This window comes from Brassica oleracea, chromosome C5 (assembly GCF_000695525.1).
Source record: "Brassica oleracea var. oleracea cultivar TO1000 chromosome C5, BOL, whole genome shotgun sequence".
Classification (NCBI taxonomy): Eukaryota; Viridiplantae; Streptophyta; class Magnoliopsida; order Brassicales; family Brassicaceae; genus Brassica; species Brassica oleracea.
The window spans coordinates 495,833-521,406 of NC_027752.1; the positions used below are offsets into that span (position 1 = coordinate 495,833).

Consider the following 25,574-nt stretch of genomic DNA (forward strand, 5'->3'; position numbering starts at 1 on the left):
ATACACGTAAGGACATACAATACGAGAAAAAAGTCACAAAACAAGATAAGACATAACATAGAACTTTTGCAAACTTGGAAAATACTAAAGGTAGTTTTCTTGATCTCATTTATTAATTAATTATCATGTTCTTGGGGTGTGGGGGGGGAACATAGCAGAGTTTTCTTAATGCAGCTTCGGATTTTCCTGTAAAAGAAACTTCCTCTTTTCTTGTTGATGACCTCTTGATCCATTTTATAGTACTCCCCCATTTCATTCCCTTGTACATCAGACTTCTCCTTGGATGCATCAAGACTGGTTTTTCTCACCTTGAATCATATCAAATTAGAAGCCAAAAATGTTGTGAGTAGCATGATTAGCATTAAGGGACTGTCAGGTATACAAAGAAAGAGAAAGAATAAGGCTCACCACTTGGGTTGGTGACATTAGCTTGGTTGTTGAGTTAGGAGAGTTTTGTAGGTCTGTGATTTGGTCTATGCGACGATTTGAGCTACCAAAACTATCACAAGCGCTCGAGGTTTGGATGGAGCCCTATAGCAGTAAACAAAACGTTAGCGTTGTGAGGTGGAACCTGAAAACAGAGGATTTACCATAGTAAAATTAAGCTTACTGTTGTTGTTGCAGATATCAAATCAGAATCACTATCCTCATCATCACTATGATCAATGAAACCGGTGAGTGATATTTTAGGTCTGTAATCGTTGCGATTTTCTTGCATAAACAAAAGATTCACATGCTCCTCATCATTATTTCCACAATTGATAAAAGAGTTCAAATCATGAGTTGAAACACTGTCTAAACCCCTGCATAATGCATCATGGATCTGAGTTTCCTTCTCCGCATCAAGCAAGCCAGTAAAGTGACGTTGATTCTGTAACCCCTGAAAAATGTTGGAGTTAGCTTGAAGACTTGAGCAACAAGTAAATCTATTCCTAGATTGATTTGGATTCTTAGAGATAAGGATCAATAACGTGTGCGTGTGTTTTACTACTAGGAATAGGATTTACTTATAGATATATATAAATAGACAAAGTCGAGCAATGGCTTTGTCAAGTGAATTGTGATTGAGCTTTAGTTTTGAGCTAATTTTCTAAAGCATTGAAGTGATTAATAAGAAAGAGTGTCTCTTATATTTGAGTTCTTAAGTTCTATATTTGGTATCAGAGCCATCTACGAACCTGAGAACAAAACCGTTCTTATCAAGTAAGAACAATGGCGGATGACAAAGATACAATCGATATGACTATCAAGGAAACCAAACCCTCTTCCATAAAATTCCCGATGTTAAACTCCTCCAACTACACCGTATGGGCTATGAGAATGAAAGTCGCACTCAAGGTCAATAAAGTCTGGGAAACCATTGAACCTGGCAGCAAACATGAAGAAAAGAACAACATGGCAATTGCCTTAATGTTCCAATCGATACCAGAAGCGTTGACATTGCAGGTAGGCGATCTGGAGGATGCTAAGGCAGTCTGGGACGCCATTAAGGCTCGACACGTTGGAGCAGAGAGAGTTAGAGAAGCTCGATTGCAAACATTAATGGCGGAATTCGATAGATTGAAGATGAAGGAAGCTGACACAATCGATTACTTCGTAGGCAAGCTATCCGAGATCTCGGCTAAATCCGCTTCTCTTGGTGAAATCATAGAGGAACCGAAGCTTGTAAAGAAATTTCTCAAGAGTTTGCCAAGAAAGAAATACATTCATATGGTAGCCTCACTCGAGCAAGTCTTGGACTTAAATTCAACTAGCTTCGAGGATATTGTTGGCAGACTCAAAGCGTACGAAGAAAGAATATGCGAAGATGAGGAAGAAGAACAAGATGATCCAGGAAAATTAATGTATGCTAATACAGAGTCGCAGACAGAAAATTTTAATGGAGGTAGAGGTCGAGGGCGAGGTGGACGATCAAACTGGAGAGGACGTGGGAGAGGAAGATATGGCTATGGCTCGTATCAAAACCAGAGAGAAGCGTACAGACAAAACTCTGAGAGAAGCACGGCTCACATTACATGTTTTCGTTGTGACAAACAGGGACACTATGCTGTGGACTGTCCCGATAGACTGCTGAAGATACAGGAAACCGTGGAGAAGAAGGAGGATAATACACAGGAGGCCGATGAACTAATGATGCAAGAGGTAGTTTATCTTAACGAACAAAAGGTAAACCCTAGCTTATTTGAGAACAAGCAGGATATGAGCAATCTATGGTATCTGGACAATGGAGCGAGCAATCATATGTGTGGGAATCAAGCGTTCTTTAAAGAGATTGACCAAGACATCACAGGAAAGGTTCGTTTTGGGGATGATTCACTAGTAGACATTCGAGGAAAAGGATCAATTCTGTTCCTACTTGATGGAGGAGAAAAGAAAATACTTAACAATGTCTACTATATTCCGAAGCTAAGAAGCAATATCATAAGTTTAGGTCAAGCAACAGAGGTTGGCTGTGAAGTAAAGATGAAGGATAATCAGCTAATGTTGTTTGATAAAACAGGACACCTAATGATCCAGACCACACGTGCAAAGAATAGGCTATATAAGGTAGTCTTGCAGGCTGATATTCAATGCCTACAGATATCACTCGGTAGTGAGTCGTCGAGATGGCACGCTCGTTTGGGTCACGTCAACACAGATACAATGAAGGTTATGATAAACAAGCAACTGGTTATTGGAATGCCGGAGATTGCAGTCACCAAAGAAACATGTGTATCCTGCTTGCGAGGCAAGCAGGTGAGGCAGTCCTTCCCACAGTCAACCACGTACAGAGCATCTTGTCCTCTCGAATTAGTCCACGGAGATCTCTGTGGACCCATTACACCGTCAACACCAGGACAGAAACGCTATGTATTTGTGTTGATTGATGATTATTCACGGTACATGTGGACTGTGTTGCTAGAAAAGAAAAGCGAAGCACTTGACAAATTCAAGCGCTTTCGGACAGTTGCAGAACAAGAAACAAAGATGGTACTGAAAACGTTCAGAACAGACAGGGGAGGTGAGTTCACATCACACGACTTTGCTAGCTTCTGTGAAAAGCACGGAATCAATCGACACTTGACAGCCCCATATTCTCCACAACAGAACGGGGTAGTTGAGCGTCGAAACCGAACTTTGTTGGAGATGACGAGAAGTATTTTGAAGCATAGAAATGTTCCCAATGTCTTGTGGGGAGAAGCAACTAGACACGCTACCTATTTGATCAATCGGATTGGGACAAGATCACTGGAAGGAATGACGCCATACGAATGCTTGCGTGGGAAGAAACCGAATCTTCAACATCTCAGAATATTTGGCTGTGTTTGTTACGCGAGAACTGAGGCTGCAGGAAGGAAAAAGCTTGATGATCGCTCAAGAATACTAGTACATCTAGGAACAGAATCCGGTACCAAAGCTTATAGGCTACTCGACCCTTCTCTTAAGAAGATAGTAGTAAGCCGTGATGTGATATTTAACGAAGACAAGGAATGGGACTGGAGCAATGAGAGTTTTGTCGAGAATTCAGAACCCTTTACGCTTGATATAGGTGATCTTGAGGAAGATAGTAATGCTGAGACTGAGAATGATACAAATAATTATGAAAATAATGAAGAAGACAGAGAAGAACATGATGAACCAATGGCCGTTCGAAAATCAACAAGAGTAACTTCAAAGCCATCTTACCTTGAGGATTATGTTCTACTTGCAGATATAGAGTGTGAAAAACTGTTGATGGTGATCAATAATGAACCGTGGGATTTCGATGAAGCAAAGGAACTGAAAGTGTGGGTTGATGCATGTAAAGAGGAGATATCCTCTATCGAAAGTAATAATACATGGATGCTCGTGGACTTGCCAAAGGGTTTTAAACCAATAGGCTTAAAGTGGGTGTTTAAAGTAAAAAGGAATGCTGATGGGAGTGTCAACAAATACAAAGCAAGACTGGTAGCTAAGGGATATGTTCAAAAGCATGGGATTGATTACGATGAAGTTTTCGCACCAGTAGCACGAGTTGAGACAATCAGGTTGGTTATTGCGCTTGCTGCGTCAAAAGGCTGGGAAATACATCACCTCGATGTTAAAACTGCGTTCTTACATGGAGAACTAAAGGAAGAAGTCTATGTGACTCAACCTGAAGGGTTCGAAGTCAAAGGGAAGGAAGGAAAAGTTTATAAATTAAGAAAAGCTCTTTACGGCTTGAAGCAAGCTCCTAGAGCTTGGAGTGTTAAACTCAACCAAATTCTCAGAGGATTCAGCTTTCAACGATGCACGAAGGAACCCTCTTTGTATCGAAGAGAGGACAAAGTCGGATATCTTCTTGTATGTGTGTATGTTGATGATCTTTTGGTGACTGGTTCTAACCTGCAGTCTATAGCTTTGTTTAAACGAGAGATGGCTAGTACATTCGAGATGAGCGATTTGGGAAGGCTAACGTACTACTTAGGCATCGAGGTTCATCAACACAAAGAAGGAATTACGTTGGTACAAGATCGATATGCATGTAAGATTCTTGAGGAAACTGGTATGGGTACTTGCAATCTTGTACATACACCTATGGATATAAACGTAAAGCTCTCCAAAGCAACACAAGAAACAAACATCAACGAGCGAGACTACCGTAGAAGCATTGGATGCCTTCGCTACCTTCTACACACACGTCCCGATCTCTCCTATAGCGTAGGAGTACTCAGCAGATACATGCAAGAGCCCAAGGAAGTTCATGGAGCTGCATTGAAACAAGTGTTACGCTACCTGCGTGGTACAACCTCGCTTGGACTTCACTTCAAGCGATCAACACGACGTGAGTTGATAGGATACAGTGACGCCTCACACAATGTTGACGATGATGATGGAAAAAGCACTACCGGCCACGTTTTCTATCTTGATGAAGCTCCAGTCACATGGTGTTCACAGAAACAAGAGATTGTAGCCTTGTCATCATGTGAGGCTGAGTTCATGGCTGCTACAGAGGCTGCTAAGCAAGCTATTTGGCTACAAGAGTTACTCAGTGAGGTGGTCGGAGAGGCTTGTGTAAAGATTACAATACGGGTCGATAATAAGTCTGCAATTGCACTTACTAAAAACCCTGTATTTCATGGTCGAAGTAAACATATACATAGGAGGTTTCACTTCATACGAGAGTGTGTAGAGAACGAACAAGTTGAAGTGGAGCATGTGCCCGGCAATGAACAAAGAGCAGACATACTAACCAAGTCACTTGGTAGGATCAAGTTCAAGGAGATGAGGAGTCTTATTGGCATTGAAGATGTGAGTGAGTTCAAGCTTAAAGGGGGGAATGTTGGAGTTAGCTTGAAGACTTGAGCAACAAGTAAATCTATTCCTAGATTGATTTGGATTCTTAGAGATAAGGATCAATAACGTGTGCGTGTGTTTTACTACTAGGAATAGGATTTACTTATAGATATATATAAATAGACAAAGTCGAGCAATGGCTTTGTCAAGTGAATTGTGATTGAGCTTTAGTTTTGAGCTAATTTTCTAAAGCATTGAAGTGATTAATAAGAAAGAGTGTCTCTTATATTTGAGTTCTTAAGTTCTATAAACGGAAGAATAGAAATGAAGTCGTTGTCACATTCTCTATGACCTGACTGAAACAAATGAAGTCCCACCTCAAATTCACCAGAGTTGTTCATATGAGTGAACTGAGAGTGATTATGCTCAACTTCACCACCACCACCACCAGGAGCAGAAGAAGAAGAAGAAGGTAAATCTCTGGGGTCACCCTTAAAGATTACTTTACACACTGTATATGTGGTCTGCACAAAATCAAACACGACCCAAAAAAAAAACAATCTCACCAATAGTAACACAAAAGCCAAATCTGGATTTGAAAAGGTTAACATACCTGAGTAGGAGACAAGAACGTAGAAACATATTCATGCATAACCCATTCGGAATTCGAGTGAAACACCAGAACCCTTTTCTCACCAATCTTCTCGCGGTTCCCTCTCTTTCGGATTATATTCGTTGTAACTCCGGTTTTCTTCCAAAAACCAGACTTGGTTATCCTGCTCTGTCTCTCACCTCTGTTATACTTGTTCTCCTTCCGACCGAAAAAATACCAAATCTGATCTCTCGATTCCCTCCTCGACTTGCCTGGCAAAAAAAAAAAAAAAAACTAATTAGTCCATGATCCGATTTAACAAAGCACGTGAGACTTACTAGGTAACTCCCAAGGTTCGAAGCTACAGATATCTACTGTGCTAATGGCTTTGTCTACATGGCTCGTGTCACCACCGAGATTTTTTAGCCTGAGGTAATAGTCCACGATCTCCTCGTCTGTCGGAATGAATCTGAACCCCACCCGATTTTCCATTTTTTTCAAGGACACGGAAGATTTTAACAAATGAATATAAAGTTCAAAAACAAAAAGATCAGAAGAGAGCTTTCTCCATTGTTGCCGTTCTGTAAGTTAAAATGGAAGGAAGAAGAGTTGCTTTTATACCAAAAAAATAAAATTATCAAACGTTAATGTTTAACGGTGAAGTTAGGGGTCTCAATCCAGGCTGGCCCTGCCCAAACCCACTAAGTACGTTGATATTTGAACCCGACCCAGAAATATTTTGGGCCTAGAATTCAAAGCCCTAGGGTCATAGGGCTTTTCAGGATTTTTTTGGGCTTTTCGAAAGACAATTTGTCATTGTCACTTTTATCGTTTTAATATATGTGAATTTTCATAAAAAAATAGTTTCAATTTTTTAGTTTTAAAATATAAAGTAAGTTTAAACTTTTCTTATTTGTCAAAAATATTTTACTTTTTTGTATGCTTTGAAAACATATTATAAACAAACCAAATTTAATAAGATTTAAATAATCAAAAATAAATTAAAACTAAATATATAAAAAGCAAAATTTTAAAATAGTCAAACGTTTCATAATTAGTATTTGGAAATAAAAACATGTTGTACAAAAAAAGAAGAACGTACATTTGCAAAATTTAAAACATGACACTTGTAATGATCAAACAATAAAATGCATTAACAACTTTTATATTTGTTTTATTAGAGTTTTTGATTAAAAATATTAAAATAATATGTCAATACTAATAATGGTTTTGATTCAAGAATGATAATATTTAAGTTAAAATATAAAATTTCGGATTTTTTGGTCGGTCTTAGTTCAAATGGGCTTAGGTCCAAAATACCCAAAATTCAAATGGACTTATAGCATCTCCAACCTCACTCCATAATTTACTGCAAAATGGAGTGAGAAATGGAGTGATGCTCTTAACCCGAAAAACCCGATTTTTTATGGGCTTATAAAACTAAGCCCAAATCCGATAGTTTTAGGACTAGGTAGGTTCGGACCGCGGATTTCGACCCTAATTGACATGTTCAGGTGAAGTGGATAGTCCGTTATTATTTTCTATAGTAAAAACTAATTTCCATTCATTAAATATTACATCCAATCCAGATTACAGCTCAGATCAGTCCACCTGGGAGCTTGCATCATCAAAAACTGGCTAAACGACGAAGACAAAAAAAAATATATATATAAAGTGCTGCTGCATTTTGCGACTATTCTATAGAAATAATCTGATTCAATTGGTCCGATGTTTTTTTCTACCTAAACAAGTATTCTATAAAAGAAAAACGTATTGCTACAATATTAATCATACTGAGACTGTATAAAAAAATATTTTCTCTCCTCTGTTCCTGAAAGTAAGATTTTCTAGAGTATGTACGTTTATTAAGAATTTAATAAATATTTATAATTTAATTTATTTTTTACTTTATTATACACTTTCCAATAACTTTTCACAAATGAAATTTAATCAATTCAAATATTCTCAATTAATGTTCCTCAAAATATAAAAAAATACCTTAACAATATAGAAAATCTATCTTTGTGGAACAATAAAAAAATTTAAAACATCTTCCTTTCAAGAACGGAGTTAGTATATGTTTGTATATGGTTTCTATGTTCTCTAAAGTTATAGAATGAAAAGAAAAATTAAATCGTGTAAGATAAGATACCGTTAGGTAAGGCTTGCAATTTTTCTCTTTTTTTGATAGATATAAACTCACGGTAAATTTATATATTGTTTTATTCCAACTGGACATATATTATTTTGCATCATCAACTCGTCAGCGTGTGACGACATGTGCAAGGAGGTATCGGCAGCTGGCTCTCATAAATACTCCTTCTGTTTTTTTAATGTTAAGTATTGTAGATTTTTCACACATTTTAATAAAACACATTAAATTTAGATATTTTTTTGTGTTTATCTTTGTTTCATAATTTTAAACCAATAACAATTCAGTAAATGCAATTAAGTTTTTTGAAATTTACAATTAGTTAATATAACATGTCTTGAAAATGTAAAAAATAGATCTTTTTAAAACAAATTTTTTTCCTAAAATATGTAATATTAAGGAACAGAGAGATAATTGTTATTGTTATTTCCTTTTTTTATTGTATTGGAATTTGGGCTGCCTACATAGTGAATTCGGTTTTCTCGTGTCGTGTTTATATCCCATATGGATTTTGATACCAATAGTAAACTTTTTATACTTCTCTAATCTAATACGATAATATTAATCTTATGTATAAGCAAAAAGCAATATATACGCACCTGTGTCTAAACATAGATTGAGAGTTAATATTTCTAACACCAGTTTCAAGTACTACAATCCAATTAAAAAGTAATATACACACACCTAGCTCCTTCCATATCGAGATAGTAAATGATTTTTTTTTTTTGAGATAGTAAATGTTAAGAATAGTTTTTCTTAAAGAGGTCTGAAATTTGAACCTTAACATCAGGATTGCATTCTACATATTTGCGTTCATATGATGCACTCTAAAAGAGACACTTTGACATGACAAAGTATATTATCTATCACAGTAGATTAGGGTCAATATAAGGGGTTATTAGGTATCATGTCGGGCATTGATGAAGACGAGTCAAAAGGAAGTGGACCATGACTTTTTATTACATGCCAAAGCTAGATATTACAATTAATTAATTATAAATAAATGCGCATAATCTGACAAAGCTAGAGATGCTACAACCTTTTTTTACATCTAACCATTTATTTAATTATAAATGCGCATATCATGCGTAGAAGAAGATACGGAAAATTAAGGAACCTATTTAGATATCCCTATTTCCACACGTTTAGACAGTAGTAAGTCCATGCATACATATATTTCTTCATCGGTATGCATCACATATACACACGTACAGGGTATATAGATAACATAAAGTCTAGAGAAATCAATATCACTTGTTTTTTTTCGTCTGTTGATTAAAATAAAAGGGTGTAGGGCAAATAGTAACAAACAATTTTAAAAATAATTTTAGATTTAGTTCGATTGCTAGAGTATTTTCTTGTATACATATGATACTGTAAAGAGAAGAGAGGAAGCAAAATAAAAGTAACCATCGGTACTGGGATAATTTGAACTTAATTAAACATCAACATGACAACATGTTATTTTCAAAAAAAAAAAAAAACATGACAACATGCACGTGTATACATATATAAGTATGATGTGGACTTAATAAAAAGACTCTTGAAATAAAGTAATTTGATTTGATGCTAGACTTATTTTCCTTTTCTGTAGAAAACTGTATAATGTCTTGTGGGGATTCGGTAGGTCATGAGGAGAGGCTGATTGCGACGTCAAAGAGGATTTGAGACTTTTGATAGTTGATATCAATATTTAAAATGATTACAATCTTGTCTACTCGAATCACTTCTCATCAAAAAATTCAACATCATTTTCTTAATATGTTTAAGGAATACAATAACGCTACAAAACAACAAGCCAAGACATAATGTATAGTACGTGTACAGATTTGGAAAGTACAAAATCATGTTACTGAAAACAGGTGAATTTTAAAATATAGCAGCTCTTTTCTTCTTGATCGAGGGACATATCAACATTTTGCTACTCTTGTTGGAGATAGATGATAGATTTATGCCCAGTCGAAGACACCGATCAATGAGTTTTGCATAGAAACAGTCTTACTCTGCTCATCATCACCAAGCAAGTATTTCCAATCATAACTTGACAGATTGTCGAAAGCCCCGTGAATTGCTTCTTCGAGCTCAGTTTCTTGCTTCTTATCAAAAAAAACACTAAGCTGGTGTGGATTCTTTGGTTCCTTAAAATTAGTGTGTATAAGATATGGTTTTGAAAACTTTACATTTATAAAGTTTGAGATTGAGATAGACCCCACCTCAGATGCTGCAGTACTAGATTCTCCTCCAGAGTTATTCATATGAGTGCCTAGAGAGAGACTATGCGCATCAATATCACTACCAGGAGAAGAAATCTCTGTAGCCTCATCCTTTTTGTGTACTTTGCAGATTGTATATGTCATGTTCTGTAATTAAACCAAAAATACGGTCCAAAATTCAGAATATACTATTGAATATTACAAGAAAGCAACAATAAAATAAAAAAGGAAACCCCACAGAAGTTATTGAAAAAATGACCTGAGTAGGAGACAAGCAAGCAGCGTCATACTCGTGCATGATCCAGTTGGTTTTGGATCCGCTCGAGTGAAACACTAAAACTCTTTTCTCACCGATCTTTTCGCGATGCCCTGATCTCTTTCGCTTGATATCCATTGTAACTCCAGTTTTCTTCCAAAAACCAGACTTGGTTTTTCTGATCTGACGTTCACCTCTGTTATATCTCTTCTCCTTGCGTCTGTTATAACTCTTTTCTCACCGATCTTTTCGCGATGCCCTGATCTCTTTCGCTTGATATCCATTGTAACTCCAGTTTTCTTCCAAAAACCAGACTTGGTTTTTCTGATCTGACGTTCACCTCTGTTATATCTCTTCTCCTTGCGTCTGTTATAACTCTTTTCTCACCGATCTTTTCGCGATGCCCTGATCTCTTTCGCTTGATATCCATTGTAACTCCAGTTTTCTTCCAAAAACCAGACTTGGTTTTTCTGATCTGACGTTCACCTCTGTTATATCTCTTCTCCTTGCGTCCGAAGAAATACCAAACCTTATCTTTTGACTCCATCTTCGACTGCCCTGAGAATGAACAAAGAAGTATGGGACTGCATCAGAAAACAATTACTTTATTGTATACAACAGTCGGGTAAGACTCGTGAGACTTACGAGGTAACTCCCAAGGATCGAAGTTACAGATATTAATTGTGCTAATGACTTGATCGACATGGCTCGTGTTGGAACCACCGTGATTTTTTAACCTGAGGTAGTGGTCAACGATCTCTTCTTCGGTCGGAAGAAACCTGAGTCCCACCGGATTCACCATTTTGACACGGCGGCTAAACTTTCAGACAGAGAAGAAAATGCAAGATCGTATGAGAGAAGAAAAGGCCAAGGAGGTTCTGTGTTATTTATGCTTAACAAAGATGAAGGTCTGGTCTGCGTGTCAATACGTACGGTGGAAGTATTAAAATCCAAATAAAAAGATTCGAATATTTTGCCGAAAAAAAAATTCGACTACATCTTGACCGTTGATTCGTTGGATTATAGGTTTTCGGCGGAAACGTTTGGGCCGTCGGCATATATAATACTATAATAGTATAATTTCGGACTCTACATTGCTTAGAACATTCTGGTCCAACGCAACATAGATGAAGGTCAAGGATGTAATTTACATGAGAAAGATGATGGATGGACCGGTCCAACATTTGCCTATACGTGCATACTATATTGAAGTAAGCAATCAACGAGATTAAATCGTGACCATTGATTCATTATGTTATATGTGAATGATTCTTGGACCATTTTGTGACGATGTGGGACTGATGTTTGCATCAGCTGCAAAAATATAACAGTATTTTTATTTTGATACTCTTCGTTATAAAACAGTAATTGGCTAAAAGACGTCGTTGTGTTATAAAGAAACATAAAGTTCTTTAAAATGAATAAAATTTAACAAAGAAAATAAAGCATATATATACTAGAGTGGCTATGGATTACTTGGTAAGAAAACCGACCATTGGCGGTCAAAGTTTTTAGTGAATGTGAGAGAATGTAACCATGGCTCACTGCTCTACGAGCTTCCTCACACACTATCAGGTTAGCCGCTGAACCAAGCAACGTCAAGTTTCCAGCCACCGTGCTTACGGCTTACCCGCGCCTTTTTCTTCTCAGCTGGCGCCACTTTGATATTAGTTACTTTATTTGCTATTTAGCTTTAACTCTGTGCTTTAGGCCGTCGCTGTTTCTTTTCCGGTTAACCGCCCCCTTGTAGCTCCGATCTGGCCCACTGGGTTTTTAATATTAAATGTTCTAACTAAAAAAAAGATTAAACTTAGTAACTTACGTAGCACGTTATTGTTTGAAAGTTTGGGACAAAATTTCAATTATCTAACCCTATAACACTATTTTACTAAGATCACATTATTTTAATGCAAATTCCAATATTAAAATATATTCTCTTCCAAACATAATACCAACACACTAAAAAACTAATTTTAGAGTATTATGTTATTAAATTATTGTTTATTTTATTTTAAAAAATATTTATAATATAAATAATTATGACTATGTAACTATATATTACATAAAAAAATTATATTAATGTTCTTTTAAAATAAATATTTACTATTTCAGTATAATATTTAGATAAAACATTTAAATAAACTACTTCTATACGTAAATTATTTTATTGTAAATATTAAATTTACTTTTTGTATCTATTTATTTTATAAGTATTTGATATAAAATTATTTATTTATATTAAATAGTATAATTTTTAGTGTTGGCTTACATCAGTTTTTGTGTGAAAACTAAAGTAAAATAGTACTTCCTCCGTTTTTTAATATAAGTTGTTTTAGAGAATTTTTTTTGTTCTAAATTATATGATATTTTCGGTTTTCTTTGTAAAATTTATTAACACTTAATGTCATACGATCAATAATAATAAACCTTCTATTTTATTATTGGTTGATTTGTAGTTATGTAAATAATTAATGATATTTTTGTTTAGAAAATATAAAAACTTTTTGATTTCTTAATTTATGTATATAATTTTAAAACGATTTATATTAAAAACGACAGGGGAAGAGTATAATTTTAGTGTTGGATCGCAAATGGTCTAAGCATAACGTTTTTATACAGTTGTAAATCCGGTGGTCTCCTTAATGGAAGAAAACGGACAGGTGTAGGGACGTAAACACAACCGAAATCTCGAAATTGAGACAACTTTAAGGAAATCGCTGTCTTTTCCATTTGTCGTCTTATTAAACAAATCTGTCAAATAATAATGGTGGAACAGAAGCCGGCCAGGAATGTGTCAGAACACCAACAATGACCAAATATGTGATCGAATTGGGTCACGTGAAAGCATCAGCAATTTCTTCGCCTATATACATATTTATAGAAATATTATTGTAGAGGTTTTTCTACTCTATATGGGATATGAATTTATATTTAGTCCGATTACTAAAGTATTTACTCAAATCGTCCCATTATTGTTTAAGCATTTGTAAACTAACCAAACAAGCCCTTTTTTCAAAAAAAAAAAAAAACTAACCAAACAAATCCGTATAAGAACAAAACTTAGCAACTTTTAAATTAGTGGGTGTTCGGACCTACATTAAACATCGACATGATGTAGACGTAAAGAGAATTTCCACATGCTAAACTTCTTCACAGAGTTGTTTCTGCGACCCTCTCACCGAAGTTGTTACCTTTTACGGAGGTTCCTGGACTTCTTGTTCTCAAAACCCATTGGTTGGGTTTTTTTAACGTCGATTTCGATTTTTTTCGTTCTTTCGAGCGCAAGGTTTAAGATTACAAGTGAAAGTTTTCCGTGGATTTCTTCTTTTTTTAGCCACATCTATCATTCATCATGTTTTAGTTATTTTGGTTTATCCGTTTACTTTTGAAGATCTCTCCGATTGTCACCGATTTATTTCACTGGATTTTTAATTTTAATATAAGCATTTGTGTTAAAAAAAGATTTGATATTATAGTCTTGACTCTGAAATATTTGTTGTGAGGATTTATGAGGCTGGCCCATATGAGAAGGATTTGATTGCTCTAGTTTGAAAATTTTGTTTGTTGCGTCAATGGAAATGACATATAGTTTTGTCTTATAACATTTTCTGATAGCAAATTCACTTTTATATATGAGATTAGGACATACATTAAAAATACGAAATAGTTACAAAACAAGATAGACATAACTGAACTCATACATGGAAATTACCAAATGTATTCTTAATTGATCTCATTGACTGGTGCATCATATTCTTGAGACACAAGAACATAGCTTGATTTTCTTGGCGAATTTTTGTATCATCCTGTAAATGAAACCAGCTCTTTTGTTCTTGATCACCATCTCCTGACCCATTTGATCACCTCCGATCTCACTTACTTGTGCATCATCATCACAAGGACTCATCTTCTTCTCAGATATAGCACTATTGGCTCCCAGAGCTTTGCTCACCTTGAATCACATATCAAAGAAGCCAAAATGTTGTGTGAGTAATGGCAAAGTAGTAGCATGACTAGTGTTAAGGATTGTGCTTGTATAGGAGAAAGAGAGAAATAATAAAAGCTTACCTCTTGAGTTAACGAGACTGATTCGATTGTTGAGCGTGGGGACTCTGGCAGGTCTATGATTTGGTCTATGAGACGATTAGAGTTACCAAAAGTAACACAAGTGCTCGAGCTTTTAATGGAACACTGCCATATCATATGAAACAAGACTTTTAGCTTTTTGTGAGGTGGAACCTGAAAACAGAGGATTACCACAAATGGTAACAGTAAAAATGATGCTTACTGTTTTTGTAGATATGGAATCAGAATCACTATCATCATCATCATCATCATCGCTAATGAAACCGGTCAGTGGCATTTTAGGTCTGTGATCGTTGCGATCCCCTTGCATAGACCAAAGATTCACAAGCCACTCCTCCTCCTCAGCATCATCATTATTAGGCAAACTGTTCAAATCCCTGAGGGTTTCATCTTCGAAATGAGCATCTTCCTCCAAATAAAGAAAGCCACTAAACAGACGTGGATCCTGTAATTCAAACGAAGACTCATGAGTCATGAGAAAGGGAAGAACACAAAAAGGAGTATGGTTGTGAAGTGACCTACCACCTCTGTCTCTGTACTCAGTACTCCAGAATTGTTGTTGTTCACATGAGGGATTGAAGAGATGGAACTTGTAATCTGGTGTGACATACCACCTCTGTCTCTGTACTCAACCTCTGCCTCTGTACTCAGTCCTTCAGAACTGCTGTTCACATGAGGGATTAAGGAGACGGAACTTGTAATCTGGTTTGGGTTCTGTACCTCCGAAGAAATACCAAACCTTATCTTTTGACTCCATCTTCGACTGCCCTGAGAATGAACAAAGAAGTATGGGACTGCATCAGAAAACAATTACTTTATTGTATACAACAGTCGGGTAAGACTCGTGAGACTTACGAGGTAACTCCCAAGGATCGAAGTTACAGATATTAATTGTGCTAATGACTTGATCGACATGGCTCGTGTTGGAACCACCGTGATTTTTTAACCTGAGGTAGTGGTCAACGATCTCTTCTTCGGTCGGAAGAAACCTGAGTCCCACCGGATTCACCATTTTGACACGGCGGCTAAACTTTCAGACAGAGAAGAAAATGCAAGATCGTATGAGAGAAGAAAAGGCCAAGGAGGTTCTGTGTTATTTATGCTTAACAAAGATGAAGGTCTGGTCTGCGTGTCAATACGTACGGTGGAAGTATTAAAATCCAAATAAAAAGATTCGAATATTTTGCCGAAAAAAAAATTCGACTACATCTTGACCGTTGATTCGTTGGATTATAGGTTTTCGGCGGAAACGTTTGGGCCGTCGGCATATATAATACTATAATAGTATAATTTCGGACTCTACATTGCTTAGAACATTCTGGTCCAACGCAACATAGATGAAGGTCAAGGATGTAATTTACATGAGAAAGATGATGGATGGACCGGTCCAACATTTGCCTATACGTGCATACTATATTGAAGTAAGCAATCAACGAGATTAAATCGTGACCATTGATTCATTATGTTATATGTGAATGATTCTTGGACCATTTTGTGACGATGTGGGACTGATGTTTGCATCAGCTGCAAAAATATAACAGTATTTTTATTTTGATACTCTTCGTTATAAAACAGTAATTGGCTAAAAGACGTCGTTGTGTTATAAAGAAACATAAAGTTCTTTAAAATGAATAAAATTTAACAAAGAAAATAAAGCATATATATACTAGAGTGGCTATGGATTACTTGGTAAGAAAACCGACCATTGGCGGTCAAAGTTTTTAGTGAATGTGAGAGAATGTAACCATGGCTCACTGCTCTACGAGCTTCCTCACACACTATCAGGTTAGCCGCTGAACCAAGCAACGTCAAGTTTCCAGCCACCGTGCTTACGGCTTACCCGCGCCTTTTTCTTCTCAGCTGGCGCCACTTTGATATTAGTTACTTTATTTGCTATTTAGCTTTAACTCTGTGCTTTAGGCCGTCGCTGTTTCTTTTCCGGTTAACCGCCCCCTTGTAGCTCCGATCTGGCCCACTGGGTTTTTAATATTAAATGTTCTAACTAAAAAAAAGATTAAACTTAGTAACTTACGTAGCACGTTATTGTTTGAAAGTTTGGGACAAAATTTCAATTATCTAACCCTATAACACTATTTTACTAAGATCACATTATTTTAATGCAAATTCCAATATTAAAATATATTCTCTTCCAAACATAATACCAACACACTAAAAAACTAATTTTAGAGTATTATGTTATTAAATTATTGTTTATTTTATTTTAAAAAATATTTATAATATAAATAATTATGACTATGTAACTATATATTACATAAAAAAATTATATTAATGTTCTTTTAAAATAAATATTTACTATTTCAGTATAATATTTAGATAAAACATTTAAATAAACTACTTCTATACGTAAATTATTTTATTGTAAATATTAAATTTACTTTTTGTATCTATTTATTTTATAAGTATTTGATATAAAATTATTTATTTATATTAAATAGTATAATTTTTAGTGTTGGCTTACATCAGTTTTTGTGTGAAAACTAAAGTAAAATAGTACTTCCTCCGTTTTTTAATATAAGTTGTTTTAGAGAATTTTTTTTGTTCTAAATTATATGATATTTTCGGTTTTCTTTGTAAAATTTATTAACACTTAATGTCATACGATCAATAATAATAAACCTTCTATTTTATTATTGGTTGATTTGTAGTTATGTAAATAATTAATGATATTTTTGTTTAGAAAATATAAAAACTTTTTGATTTCTTAATTTATGTATATAATTTTAAAACGATTTATATTAAAAACGACAGGGGAAGAGTATAATTTTAGTGTTGGATCGCAAATGGTCTAAGCATAACGTTTTTATACAGTTGTAAATCCGGTGGTCTCCTTAATGGAAGAAAACGGACAGGTGTAGGGACGTAAACACAACCGAAATCTCGAAATTGAGACAACTTTAAGGAAATCGCTGTCTTTTCCATTTGTCGTCTTATTAAACAAATCTGTCAAATAATAATGGTGGAACAGAAGCCGGCCAGGAATGTGTCAGAACACCAACAATGACCAAATATGTGATCGAATTGGGTCACGTGAAAGCATCAGCAATTTCTTCGCCTATATACATATTTATAGAAATATTATTGTAGAGGTTTTTCTACTCTATATGGGATATGAATTTATATTTAGTCCGATTACTAAAGTATTTACTCAAATCGTCCCATTATTGTTTAAGCATTTGTAAACTAACCAAACAAGCCCTTTTTTCAAAAAAAAAAAAAAACTAACCAAACAAATCCGTATAAGAACAAAACTTAGCAACTTTTAAATTAGTGGGTGTTCGGACCTACATTAAACATCGACATGATGTAGACGTAAAGAGAATTTCCACATGCTAAACTTCTTCACAGAGTTGTTTCTGCGACCCTCTCACCGAAGTTGTTACCTTTTACGGAGGTTCCTGGACTTCTTGTTCTCAAAACCCATTGGTTGGGTTTTTTTAACGTCGATTTCGATTTTTTTCGTTCTTTCGAGCGCAAGGTTTAAGATTACAAGTGAAAGTTTTCCGTGGATTTCTTCTTTTTTTAGCCACATCTATCATTCATCATGTTTTAGTTATTTTGGTTTATCCGTTTACTTTTGAAGATCTCTCCGATTGTCACCGATTTATTTCACTGGATTTTTAATTTTAATATAAGCATTTGTGTTAAAAAAAGATTTGATATTATAGTCTTGACTCTGAAATATTTGTTGTGAGGATTTATGAGGCTGGCCCATATGAGAAGGATTTGATTGCTCTAGTTTGAAAATTTTGTTTGTTGCGTCAATGGAAATGACATATAGTTTTGTCTTATAACATTTTCTGATAGCAAATTCACTTTTATATATGAGATTAGGACATACATTAAAAATACGAAATAGTTACAAAACAAGATAGACATAACTGAACTCATACATGGAAATTACCAAATGTATTCTTAATTGATCTCATTGACTGGTGCATCATATTCTTGAGACACAAGAACATAGCTTGATTTTCTTGGCGAATTTTTGTATCATCCTGTAAATGAAACCAGCTCTTTTGTTCTTGATCACCATCTCCTGACCCATTTGATCACCTCCGATCTCACTTACTTGTGCATCATCATCACAAGGACTCATCTTCTTCTCAGATATAGCACTATTGGCTCCCAGAGCTTTGCTCACCTTGAATCACATATCAAAGAAGCCAAAATGTTGTGTGAGTAATGGCAAAGTAGTAGCATGACTAGTGTTAAGGATTGTGCTTGTATAGGAGAAAGAGAGAAATAATAAAAGCTTACCTCTTGAGTTAACGAGACTGATTCGATTGTTGAGCGTGGGGACTCTGGCAGGTCTATGATTTGGTCTATGAGACGATTAGAGTTACCAAAAGTAACACAAGTGCTCGAGCTTTTAATGGAACACTGCCATATCATATGAAACAAGACTTTTAGCTTTTTGTGAGGTGGAACCTGAAAACAGAGGATTACCACAAATGGTAACAGTAAAAATGATGCTTACTGTTTTTGTAGATATGGAATCAGAATCACTATCATCATCATCATCATCATCGCTAATGAAACCGGTCAGTGGCATTTTAGGTCTGTGATCGTTGCGATCCCCTTGCATAGACCAAAGATTCACAAGCCACTCCTCCTCCTCAGCATCATCATTATTAGGCAAACTGTTCAAATCCCTGAGGGTTTCATCTTCGAAATGAGCATCTTCCTCCAAATAAAGAAAGCCACTAAACAGACGTGGATCCTGTAATTCAAACGAAGACTCATGAGTCATGAGAAAGGGAAGAACACAAAAAGGAGTATGGTTGTGAAGTGACCTACCACCTCTGTCTCTGTACTCAGTACTCCAGAATTGTTGTTGTTCACATGAGGGATTGAAGAGATGGAACTTGTAATCTGGTGTGACATACCACCTCTGTCTCTGTACTCAACCTCTGCCTCTGTACTCAGTCCTTCAGAACTGCTGTTCACATGAGGGATTAAGGAGACGGAACTTGTAATCTGGTTTGGGTTCTGTACCTCTGACTCAGTACTCAGTCCACCCGAACTGTTGCTGTTCAATTGAGGGATCAAAGAGGAAGAAGAAGGTAAGTCTGTGGGGTCACCCTTAAACATTACTTTACACACTGTATATGTCGATGTCGTCATCCTCTGTACATTAAAAAAAAAAAAAAAAAACCAAAATCAAATCAAATGACAATCGCAGTCCAATCAAGAGAGTACAACAACTACCAGCAACCAGATAAATAAATACCTGAGAGTCGGGAGACGAGAACGTAGCGACGTATTCGTGCATAACCCAATCCGATTTCGATTTCGATTTCGATTTCGACTTCGATTTCGACTTCGACCCACCGGGAATCTTACTACTGTACTTAAACACAAAAACCCTTTTCTCACCAATCTTCTCGTGATCTCCTCCTCCTCCCTTCTTCCGGATTATTGGCTTTGTCTCGCCGGTATTACTCCAAAAACCAGACGGGATTGTCCTCCTCTGTCTGTTGTTACGCATTCGTTTCTTACAACCGAAGAAGTACCAAACAACCTCATCTCTCGATTTTATCCTCGACTTGACTGAGGAAAGAACCAATAAGAATCATTCAATCCGTCGAAACTAGCGAGATGATTATGTTCATACAAACAGTGTAATTAAGACACACTTACAACGTAACTCCCATGGGTCGAAGCTATATATATCGACTGTGTTCATGACTTCGTCTACATGACTCGTGTTACTCTCGATGTTCTTTGGCCTCACGTAGTGTACGACGATCTCCTCGTCCGTCGGACGGAATCTGTAACCCACCGGATCCACCATTTTGTGATTCTGACGAAAGACTTTGGAGTTAATAAATAACCAAAAAAAGAAAGAAGAATCAGAATATTTAGCAGAGAGCTTCTTTCTCCGTTGTTGATCTCTCTTCTGCAAATTAATTGTAGGCTGCAGGGGTAGTTATATTATTTATATACAATTCAAAAATAATAATAATAACAATAATTAAAAAACAATGGTGACGTAACGTATGCGGTCATGTTTAAAGTAACGTCAACGTCGACGGGTCCATTATCAATAACAAGATAAAGTAAAACACAAGACGTCAAGACATATAAATCCGGTGATAATACCAAGTAACCCGCGTCTGTATATTCAAGTCAAGAAGCTTCATCGAAGTCCCGTCGATTATAGAAAGTCTCTAACCACTATTTTATATGTTCTCTGGATATATATACTTATAGGCGTAGTAATTCTAACACCCACATTTTAGCATTAGTGATAGATAAATAAAAAAAAAAAGCATTAGTGATAGATGCAGCGCATATGGAAGATAAATATGGGTTATTTACATTTTATTTATTATAATTAATTATCTTAACTATTTATATTTATTTAGATTAAGATAATAACGTTTTAGATAAGCTTTATCTAGTTTTTAAGTTTATATTTTGATATTTGTTTTTTATATAAATGTAGGAGTCCTGCCTATATAAAGGCTTTGGATTCTTTGTTATAAATAGAAACAAAATTGGCATACGCATTCAACGTGAATATTAAAATACAAAGGAACACAAAAGAAGCATATATACACATAGGCCTATACACACACACACACACATCTGCAGAGTTGGAGATAAGTCACTTAAATGAGGATAATTTTCATTTGATTATATATACCTTAATATATAATTACAATGCATTTTACTCAAGAGAAACTGATCACGTTTCTTTGTTTACCTTACATTTCTAAAATGGAATTGTATACATATATATCATAATGAATAGTGAAACAGTAGAATAATCAGAAGGTCAAAATAACTAAAACACTTAGCTTGACAATATTTCATTCAATAATCATAGCAAATTGCTCAAGACCTGATTTTAGTATATTAATAACATTTATTTATTCTCATTTTTAGAGATATACGTATTTATTATGTAATTATATCACTTTTCAAAAAAAAATTATACACTTTTTAAAAAGGTAAACCTTGAGAATTTGATATGAATTAATAAAATTTGCTAGAAGCGCATCTTTGGAACTTGAAATCCTGATAAAATGTTATGCAGTTCATTCGTAATTGAGTTAATTATTGTTTATTTTCTCTAATTAAGATACATATGTGTATACTGTGAATACTAAATTACAGAAAGAGTGTAAAAAGAGACATAAACATTGATTGGTAAAATGAAGAAAATTCCATCACAAAGAGAATAAAGGAAAGCAAATACAGAGTGAGTTATGGATTACTTGATAAGGAGGAGACCAATGGCTGTAAGGATGAGTGTTGAAGGTAAACCAAATTTGAAGTGTTTATCGAATGTGAGAGTGTAGCCATGGCTCACTATAGGGGTGGGCGTTCGGGTATCCGTTCGGATTCGGGTCGGGTATTTCATATTTTCGGGTATAGAGGTGTAAAACCGGTTCGGGTATTTCTGTACTTCGGGTCGTGTTCAGATATTTTTAGTTCGGGTTCGGTTATTTCGGATCGGGTTCGAATATTTAGATTTTGAAAAAGCAAAATTAAATTTTCATTTCTCAAATTTCTTGTATTTAAAAATATAACTTTCACTTAACTAATTTTTTATTTTTAATAGATTGAATGGTTAATAGATTTGGACATAACATTTTGAAACTAAAAAGACATTAATTTGATTATTGTTTTTAAATTTTGGATGTAACTTTTTGTTAATTCTCGAAATAAAAAATTTGACATGCATTTTAAGTGAGTAGCAAATCATTTTCTCCGTAATTGGATGTATATCATATGAACTTAAAATATGTGTAGTATCAATATAAATATTTTATATAAAATGAGAGATGTAAACTAGAAATATAAGGTTAATTATACATATATTCGGTTATTTTCGGATATCCATTCGGGTTCGGATATTATCCGTTCGGGTTCGAATATCCAATCTCTCCTAATTCAATATCTGTTCGGATATTCTGCTACTTCGGTTCGGATTTCGGTTCGGATGCCACTTCGGATATCGGGTAAAATGTCCACCCCTAGCTCACTGCTCTACGAGCTTGCTCACAAACTATCAAGTTTGCTTCTGAACCAAGCAACGAGAAGTTTCTAGCCACTGTGCTCACCCACGCCTTCTTCTCCTCTTCCCCTGCAGCCGCCGCCACTCTAGCTCCCAACGGAAGCACTGCACACAGGTAATATTTGAAATGAATTTCTAGATATGGGGATAAACCCGCATGCCACAACATGTTTTATCTACAATGATATAATGACACACCGGTTGGTACATTGGAGAGGACAAGAATCACAAGTGCCAGAACCGTGGTTCCTTTGGCTTGGTCGATTTTCGCCTATGGTCCCATTACCGTTACAAACATCCCGCAGAAGAAGATCAGAAGTCAATAGGATACCTGCCAACACACAGTTTAAAAGTTTGGTTATTAGTTCTACAAAAGTGATTTCTGTGTTTCATAAAGAGTTAAAGTTCGGTTCCACCTTCTCTAGAGATGGCCTTGCGTCTTTAAAATCAAGAACGACGAGAGCTAGAGCCGCGGTTATTGCAGTCCAAGACATGTTTAAACCCATTAGCAGAGATATTAGCATTCCAAGTGTCATTGAATAAACACTTGCTTTCCACAAAGCTCTTCTCCGTTTCTTGGTTTGGAACACATTGTTGTTCTCTCCTTGCGTCTCTGTATCCGTTTGTTCTCTTGACGCAGTTGAATCACGGTGTGTGGTTTCACTTTCACCAGGTAAAACCGCTCTGTTTCTGAGTGTCTCAGGATCCGTTCTCATGTTAGATTCTTCTGATCCAAAAAAGCTGAGATGCGGTAATGTAGCTGGAGAAAAACCGATGAGACCTGACATCTTCTTCAACGACAGCTTCAGAACCCACATCTTCTTCTTTTAGGGGTAAGCTTGTTCAGGGGTTATGACTTGGAAGATAACCATAAGCATGGCAGCGAGAGAGAACCGGCGGTTCGACCAATTGGTAGGAATGGTACAGAAAGGAAAACTGATAAATACCAAGAAGATGGCAAAGGCTAGAACAAGCTTAGTTGCTGGTGCCATTGCCATTTTCAATCTCTGGACTTTCATGGATTAATGATCAAAAAGCATAGATCTTTTGGAACCCTAGGGGATGGCTGATAAGTAACAGTTAAGAAACACGGGATCCGGTTAGTATGTGTGAAAAACTTTTAACATCAATTATTCAAATAAGTACTTCCTCCATATACAAATGTATGATGTTCTACCATTTTATCTTGTACACAAAAGATTGATGTTAAAGGATATAATTAATATATTTATCTTCAAACTAAAACAAAAATTAAAAACAAAAATTATAAGCGGTGAAATTTTATTGATAAAAACCAAAAGTAATACTCTATCCGTTTTAAAATAGATGATGTTTTAGGAAGTTTTTGATGTTTCAAAATAGATGATGTTTTCATATTTCAATGTAACTTTTAACTTTATCAAAAACTGTGTAACCAATCATAATTTGTAATATGTTTTATGATTGGTTGAATAATTTTTAATTTATATTTTAATGATATTTTTTGATAAAAAAATAAGTTTCTTAATAGTTGTGCCACAACCTAAAACTTCATGTATTTTGAAACAGTAATTAAAAAGTATTTATTGTTTTCAATATATGTAAAAAAAAATTAAACATCATAAATATGTATGTATACAGAGAGTATAAATTAGTTATGTTACAAAAAGGGTCTATATAGTTTTCCGTGTATTTGGAAATAAGAGAAAACTGGAACAGCGAGGCAGTGGTGGGCGCCGTAAAACTGAAAACTGGAATCTCTTTTGTCTGTCTCTCTATGATATTATTTGTACTGTCCCTTCCTTATAGCTTTATAGGATTAATTTCACGATTTCCCACAAATAAATTATAGTGATATATAAAAGTGGTAGGTTGCAAATTTTATATTCAAAACTAGCAACCGTCGGATAATGTAAACTGAGAAAGTGTGCATTTTAAAATGAAACTCCCCAAGTTTTAGTGATCCTGATTCACATTCGGATAATTAAATTTGGTTTGCCATGGTGAGCCTGTAAGAAAATTAAGGGGCTTAAAAAACAACCAATCTCTATTTATTTTTCTTTGAACCATAATCCTAATTTTTTTGTAAAACAAGAGAGTTGGAGATCAAATTAACCCACCTCAGATCTTGTAGCGTACTCGAAGGCCCAGTTTGACTAATGCCGATGGATCGAAGAGTGATTAAGCTCATAATCACTACCAGAAGGAATGTTATTTTATATTGTCTTCACTATAATCTCTAACTAGATAATAACCCGCGTCTTGCGAGGGATATGATTATTAGTTTCGTTATTTTTAATAAAAACACATTAAATCTGTTTAATCTGGATATCGGTTCGGTTTTAAGTTATTTTTTTGGTTTTTAATCTCCTAAAATATAACTATTATTTTAAATTAATATTTATTTTAGTTTATTCGGTTAAAATATTTGATTTTTTAGTTTTTCGGTAAAAACCAAAAATTACTATTATTTGTTTATTTTCATGTTATGAATTTTAGATAGTCGTCATGTCGAACCAATGGTTTCATATCATAGTTTGTAAACGGATAATAGTTCAAGAAAAAGAAAAGAAAATTATTAAGACAAATCATTTCACTACAATTTGGTCAGTAGTGAAATAAGCATTAAGAAAAAAATATTTCAACTTCAAAAAGAAAAATAGATACTTCAGTTGTGGTAAATACTTAGTCACAAGGTGCTCACATCAAGGTGCACATGTATGTGTATGTAAAAGTATATAAAAATAGTTGACAAATATATAAAGATATTGTTAATTAATATTAAATGACATTTTTGTTCAAAATAATACATGAAAGATAAAATTAAAATTAATTAAAAATTAAAAAGGCCTTGACATTAGTGATTTTTTTTCATATAAAGAAAAAAAAACTGTATCCGTAAATAGAGGTGAGCACATATCGAATATCGGAGTATTTGAAGGCATTCATGTCGATTCAATCTTTAGCCACATGGATAGTCGGTGACTCTGATATCCGAAATGATTTAGAATTTT

The 25,574-nt window shown here is 35.0% G+C and overlaps 4 protein-coding genes across 9 annotated transcripts; all 4 read right to left on the reverse strand.

Annotated features, from left to right (window-relative positions):
• Window positions 1–116: 116 nt before the first annotated feature.
• On the reverse strand, window positions 117–6,389 carry LOC106344204 (NAC domain-containing protein 5-like). The gene is made up of 6 exons (XM_013783618.1): window positions 6,166–6,389; window positions 5,849–6,099; window positions 5,613–5,759; window positions 611–880; window positions 409–531; window positions 117–308 (listed from the first exon to the last, which is right to left on the reverse strand). The coding sequence occupies exons 1-6, from the start codon at window positions 6,317–6,319 to the stop codon at window positions 117–119; spliced, it is 1,137 nt and encodes a 378-aa protein (XP_013639072.1). The 5' UTR covers window positions 6,320–6,389.
• Window positions 6,390–9,928: 3,539 nt separating this feature from the next.
• LOC106294389 (NAC domain-containing protein 5-like) lies at window positions 9,929–11,250 on the reverse strand. The gene is made up of 5 exons (XM_013729940.1): window positions 11,094–11,250; window positions 10,935–11,006; window positions 10,452–10,642; window positions 10,193–10,339; window positions 9,929–10,117 (listed from the first exon to the last, which is right to left on the reverse strand). Exons 1-5 carry the CDS (start codon window positions 11,248–11,250, stop codon window positions 9,929–9,931), a joined length of 756 nt encoding a protein of 251 aa, XP_013585394.1.
• Window positions 11,251–14,077: 2,827 nt separating this feature from the next.
• LOC106343805 (NAC domain-containing protein 5-like) lies at window positions 14,078–20,446 on the reverse strand. 6 transcript variants are annotated; one of them, XM_013783122.1, is made up of 7 exons: window positions 20,196–20,446; window positions 19,786–20,105; window positions 19,551–19,682; window positions 15,060–15,254; window positions 14,737–14,979; window positions 14,517–14,639; window positions 14,078–14,400 (listed from the first exon to the last, which is right to left on the reverse strand). In XM_013783122.1, exons 1-7 carry the CDS (start codon window positions 20,347–20,349, stop codon window positions 14,197–14,199), a joined length of 1,371 nt encoding a protein of 456 aa, XP_013638576.1. In that variant the 5' UTR covers window positions 20,350–20,446; the 3' UTR covers window positions 14,078–14,196. The 6 variants fall into 6 exon arrangements, with proteins under 6 accessions (XP_013638576.1, XP_013638573.1, XP_013638577.1 ...); XM_013783119.1 differs by having other exon boundaries at window positions 15,057–15,254; XM_013783123.1 differs by lacking the exons at window positions 14,078–14,400; window positions 14,517–14,639; window positions 14,737–14,979; window positions 15,060–15,254 and adding exons at window positions 18,374–18,696; window positions 18,813–18,935; window positions 19,033–19,275 and having other exon boundaries at window positions 19,353–19,682; window positions 19,786–19,876; window positions 19,907–20,105.
• Window positions 20,447–21,774: 1,328 nt separating this feature from the next.
• On the reverse strand, window positions 21,775–23,579 carry LOC106344205 (putative transporter arsB). The gene is given in 6 exon segments (XM_013783620.1): window positions 21,775–21,868; window positions 22,539–22,686; window positions 22,780–22,912; window positions 22,998–23,351; window positions 23,353–23,419; window positions 23,476–23,579. Coding segments are annotated over 6 exon segments (900 nt in total).
• Window positions 23,580–25,574: the final 1,995 nt, after the last annotated feature.

Excerpts from the sequence above, each read along its gene's own strand:
- LOC106344204 (XM_013783618.1), bottom strand. The coding sequence starts at position 6,319 with ATGGAAAATCGGGTGGGGTTCAGATTCATTCCGACAGACGAGGAGATC. Across the intron at positions 881-5,612 it reads ACAACTCTGGTGAATTTGAG|GGGTTACAGAATCAACGTCA; the intron begins GTGGGACTTCAT and ends AACATTTTTCAG. Across the intron at positions 532-610 it reads TGATATCTGCAACAACAACA|GGCTCCATCCAAACCTCGAG; the intron begins GTAAGCTTAATT and ends TTACTGCTATAG.
- LOC106343805 (XM_013783119.1), bottom strand. The coding sequence starts at position 20,349 with ATGGTGGATCCGGTGGGTTACAGATTCCGTCCGACGGACGAGGAGATC. Across the intron at positions 20,106-20,195 it reads CGACCCATGGGAGTTACGTT|TCAAGTCGAGGATAAAATCG; the intron begins GTAAGTGTGTCT and ends TTCTTTCCTCAG. Across the intron at positions 14,980-15,056 it reads TGAGTACAGAGACAGAGGTG|GATCCACGTCTGTTTAGTGG; the intron begins GTAGGTCACTTC and ends TTTGAATTACAG.
- LOC106294389 (XM_013729940.1), bottom strand. The coding sequence starts at position 11,250 with ATGGTGAATCCGGTGGGACTCAGGTTTCTTCCGACCGAAGAAGAGATC. Across the intron at positions 10,643-10,934 it reads GGAGAAGAGATATAACAGAG|GTGAACGTCAGATCAGAAAA; the intron begins GTGAACGTCAGA and ends GATATAACAGAG. Across the intron at positions 10,340-10,451 it reads CTTGCTTGTCTCCTACTCAG|AACATGACATATACAATCTG; the intron begins GTCATTTTTTCA and ends GTTTAATTACAG.